The following is a 5,173-nucleotide window of genomic DNA, read 5'->3' on the forward strand; positions in this document are numbered from 1 at the left end:
AAGGGTGATGGACTCAGCCTAGATACCAAGAGAGCACCCAAGACGTTGAGCAGGGTGGTGACTAGTATGCCATCATAATAGGACATAGATATTTCCAATTTCACATAATCAGAGCATATCTTTGAAGCAATTAACAATCACAACCTTTTTTAATAATGGAGAGGCTTGGGGCTGGCTGGGTGTTGAGGTCATTTTCCGAAAAGAATGTGTTAGGACCACTGACAGGCATCTTAAGGGGGACAGGCACACAGACTCCTGCATCTGAGCCTCTAAATCCTCCACCCAGGGCAGAGCTAGACATTTAAACCAAAAGAGCAGAGATGATTCATCCAGCCCTGGACCCCATTTAGACAGCAGCGACCATACTGTGATCCATCCCTCCACTCAGGCCTAGAAATAAACAGAGGCAACTTGAAAAACCATCCACAGACGATTTCCCCAAACGTTTGATTGTATAAATAATTTATTTCTGTTCACAGCATCATATACGCATATAAAAGGAAACGGGAACCCAAAGAGGGGGATGATCAGGACAAAGAATTACAGCAGTACAAATGGAAACAAACCAGGAGACATAGTCCCAACACCATGACAGAGAATCTGTGAAGAGAATTGTTGTGAAACAAAGCTGACCTCCCTGTGTCTATCAGAAAACATTTGAAAAGCTTCTGTGGGGAGGCCAAGTTCCTCTATGTGGACCCCATTCATTCTCCGAAGAGCAGGAGGCATAATAAATCACTGACAGGTACGCTGGAGGGATCTCCCAGGTGACCACTCCAAGGTAATTTAGCCTGTGCTTCCTGCCCTCATTGGTCAGAGATGAAACGGGCTATCATTAGGGTAAACACTACAGATATCAACTGAGACTCAACTATTGGCTGATACACCACAGAGCTTTACTGCACAATTACTAACAGTTGACCGCACCCTTAAGTATTGAGAATGCAAAAAAAAAAAAAAAGTCATTTTGCATCATTGGTAAAGCATGACAGGATCTGAACAGTGATCTTGGACCAAAATATTGTCAGCACGAGAAGGTTACAGTATTTGGCATCTGCAATGTCACAAAATAAATATATTATTCTCTCAATAGTGTGGAACTACCAAAATGTCAAAGTGCTTAAGAAATTGTTGCATGTGAAGAAAATAAAGAAAGATGGATTTTTTTTTTCTTTTAATAATTCTTTACAGGATCTTCAGATGACGGGACCAGCCCATTTAGAAATCAGTGACTATGCTGTCGATATGTAAACTGAAACCTTGCAGGCTTTTCAACACTGCTCAGCTATATTTTCTCTACTGAGTTTCTACAAAAAGACCAGCGTTGGAGGGGTACCAAATACACTGACAAAAGAGAAAAGAAGGATGGACTGCTAGGTATCCTCTTTTAAAATATTTCATAGGGGAACTGGATCAAGCAGGAAGCCAGGACTACTACCTCTGGTTCTTAAATTCACTTTGAGTGCAGGGATTTATTTATAGGCATGGATTTATAATTTGACTAACTCACATGCTCACGCATGACCATGCCCAATTTCTACAGGCCTCCTTCACACAAGAAATTTATCATTGTTCGTGGACCGGGGTGGGGGACGGACAGACATAATCCTATCTGTAAACATGGGTTTAAAGAAGAAATCAAAATCACACAGTAAGTGTAAGTTTCCCTTTTGATACTGTGTTTGGGGGAGAATGACAGCTTCTGCAAACCAAGACTCAGTCCTGATTATAAAGGATTTTTTAAATTACATTATTAAAAATAGGTATTTCTTCTTCTTTCACTTTATTTCCAAAGCCTCTTTCAAGTAAACTGTGAGGAGCCTGAGGACAGGTGACCATTACGTCACACGCTTTCTTTCATCCCCAGCGCTCACCGCGTCTGCATTTGCTCTGCAACCAGTTTCCACAAGCAAGGATCAGGAAGGACCTCCTTGTGCTTTTCCCTCGCCTTGAAATCCATGCAATGAGGTCGGCTTTTGCAACAAGGTGGACTTTTGTCTGTTGGTGTGTAACATCAAATACTCTAAGGAGACATTTGCAATGAAAATACTTAAAGCAGATAGGCCACAATGAACCAAATGAGAAATTTGAACATATCGCCACTTGCAGCTTAAAGGGATCTAAAAGGGCAAAGTCTTCTTTTTCCCCTAAATTGAGCATTTCTATGGGGAGTATTCATTCATTCGTAGCAGATTTTTTTTAAGGAAAAAAAAAAAAATGTCTGAAAACCATAACCCATCATCAAGCGGTTAGGAATACAAGAGACGTCCGGTGCCAAAACCCGCTTGTCATTCAGCACGCATCTGCAGCTGGTGTGTTCACACAAACCAATCAGCAGGCTAAAAAAAATATATATTGAAGATTCCACACATATGGGTCTAGAAATGTATGCCGATTACATAGCACTGTATCTACACACACCCCATCCAGCATTGACGTCAGGAGTCTTACCCTTTAAACACCTTTAACTATTCTGCAAAGAGTAAATGCATCATTTGCCACCACCTCCAACAGTTTCTGGGTTTTAATTTTTTTTTATTGGTCTCTTTGTGTGATAATGACCTACACATGGACAGGGTCCAAACCATCTGGAAGATGTCTGATTCCAGGCTGAAAAGCAGTTCTCAACAAAACTGGTCTTCTGAAGCTACCACAAAGCACCAGGAAAGGGGCGTTCTTCGCGGCCATCCCCCAGCCCAGGCCAGCGCAGCGCCCCGCGCCTTCCGGCTGCGGTACTGTTCCACGGAGTCCTCTGATGGCCCAAACCACCACCTCGTTTGGGCCCAGAGCAGGGCAAATGGATTTTCACAGGGGCCTGCCCTGTGACACAAAATTATCCAGCTTTCACAGCCCAAGGAGAGGCTATCCCCCCAGCACCTCCCACTGCCACCGTGCCCCCAGATGGGAACTCCCGGGGTTCTGGGAACCGCATACCTCAGGTAGCTCACAGGTGCGATCCCCAGTGAGGGCGGGGAAGCCTGAACTTCTGGCCCCGCTGGAGTAGGAGGAAATCGCTTTTGTCTCTGATATCTGAGCCTTCCAACCTGGGCCAGCAGGGCGGATGGTGGGACCTGCACGTCCACTCCCCAGCCGGGTCCCCCACCCCCTGAGTAGCTCCGGCGTTCAGACAAAAGGACCCCTGAGCTGGGGGTGGAGGGCAGGTCGAGCGCAGGCTGGCCAGCTTGCCTACATACCCAGGTTAAGTCACCAGTCCTGCATGTGGGTGCAGAGACTCCGCTTTAAAAATTCGAAGCGTCGCTTTGGTTCGCTGTCTTTGTTCGCGGGCGCGCGGGCCACCCAGCCTTTCATTCATTCATTCCGGACTCGCTCGCTCCCCGCGCCTAGCTCCGGAACGTCGCCGTCCGGCGCATTACCGCTTCTTCTTCTGCTTGAGGGACTTCCTGCGTTTCAGGATCATCTCGTAGAGCTTGTCCATGCCCTCGGTGAGGCCCTCGCCGATGATGGCGCACGCCGGCTGGACGTGGTAGGTGGTGGCCGGGATGAGCTCGTGCAACGCCAGCTGCTTCTCGATCTCCGCCACGGGCAGCGATTTGGGCAGGTCCTGCTTGTTGGCGATGACCAGCAGCGGCGTGCCCTGGTTCTCGGCGAACTTGGTCACCTTGTGCAGCTCCGTCTTGGCCTCCTCCAGCCGGTCCACGTCCACCGAGTCCACCACGTAGATGATGCCGTCCGTGCAGCGGCTGTAGGACTTCCACAGCGGCCGAAGCTTCTCCTGGCCGCCCACGTCCCAGAAGTGGCAGCTGATGCCCTTGGCCGTGCCGTTGCTCAGCTTGATCTTCTCCGTGTTGAAGCCGATGGTGGGCACGGTGTTCACGAACTCGTTGAACTTGAGCCGGTAGAGCACCGTAGTCTTGCCGGCCGAGTCCAAGCCCAGCATGACGATGTGCAGAGACTGGAAGGCCGAGATGTTGGAGGAGATGTTGCCCATGGCTCCTCGCTGCGGCGCCGGCCACTGCGGCTGCGGCGGGAGGGCGCCGCCCCCCGCCCTCCGGAGCAGTTACGGGCCCGACGCGGGCGGGCGCACCTGGGCCCCGCCTGCCGCCCTCAGCCGCCGGCACCGGCCCGGGCTCGGAGTCCCCGGAGCGCACGGCTCGGCGCGCTCAGACGCCGCGACCCCCGCGCCCGCGCCGGCCGGGCATCGCCTCTCTCTCGATGGGCTTTGTCTCCCGCGAAGCCTCCTCCGCTGCGGCGCTGAGGGCTGCTCGCGCCCGTCGCCCTCCCCTGCCGGTCCCGGCTCTCTGCGGCTTCCTCGGGCCGCGCCCCCGCGCTCCAGCCGCTGCCCTGGCTCTCCTCTGCTGCCGGTTCCGGGCTCCGAGCGCCCAGCGCTCGCCTCTGCCTGGGCGGCGCCGCCGCGGGGCCAATCCCACTCCCAGGGCGCGCCTCGGAGGCGCAGGCGGGGCGTGGGCTTCCCCGGGCTTCGCTGCCGGCGCGGCCGCCTGGCTGTCCCCGCAGTCCCCGCGCCGCCGCCGCCGCCAGCCTGCAGCGGTGGGAGGGCGCCTGGCTCCGCCCCTCAGAGGCCCCGCCCTCACCCCGCCCCTTCCGATGGCCCCGCCCCTTCTTGGATCCTCGCCCCGCCCCACCCCGACGGCCCCGCCCCGGGTCGGGCGTGGACCGCCCAGCCCGGCGGGCCGCTTTCGCGCCTTTCAGAGCTTTCGAAATCGCCCTGGGCGTCTCCTCCCGCCCCGCACCCAGATAATGGGCCCCCGAGCCTCAGGCTCTTCCCGCCTCGGCCCGCTGACGCATCTTGTAAAAATAGCTCCCGGAACTCCACTCCCCGCCAGCCCCAGGCCGGACCGACAGCCCGGCGGGACTGCAGCGTAGGAGGCGCAGCCGGCCTGTGGGAGCGAGGGCCGGGGGTCCAGAGTCCAGGTCAAGGCGGGCCGGGGAAGCTCTGGCCGAGGGACTGGGGACCATCCGAGGTAGGGGTGGGGTGAGAGTGCCCCGCTGGGAAGAGAGGGCTATGGCTGAGGCCTCGCGACCCCCAGACTCCCCCACCCAGGAGAGGGGAAAGGAGGGCGTGGGCCTCAAGGAGCCAGCCCGGGCACGTGGCCTTTGCGGTGCCCAGGACCCTAACCCTCCCTGGTACCCTGGCTGGCTTCCCTGCCAGGGCTCCAGTGGGGGCACTCCACGGGATCACCGCTGCTCTAGGGCC

General features: G+C 54.8%; 1 protein-coding gene across 1 annotated transcript; it reads right to left on the minus strand.

Annotated features, from left to right (window-relative positions):
* Nucleotides 1–445: 445 nt before the first annotated feature.
* Nucleotides 446–3,990, minus strand: ARL4C (ADP ribosylation factor like GTPase 4C). Its single transcript, XM_043877536.1, has one exon. The coding sequence runs from the start codon at nt 3,947–3,949 to the stop codon at nt 3,371–3,373; it is 579 nt and encodes a 192-aa protein (XP_043733471.1). The 5' UTR covers nt 3,950–3,990; the 3' UTR covers nt 446–3,370.
* Between the last annotated feature and the right edge of the window lie 1,183 nt (nt 3,991–5,173).

The sequence above is a fragment of the Cervus elaphus genome, chromosome 20 (assembly GCF_910594005.1).
Source record: "Cervus elaphus chromosome 20, mCerEla1.1, whole genome shotgun sequence".
Classification (NCBI taxonomy): Eukaryota; Metazoa; Chordata; class Mammalia; order Artiodactyla; family Cervidae; genus Cervus; species Cervus elaphus.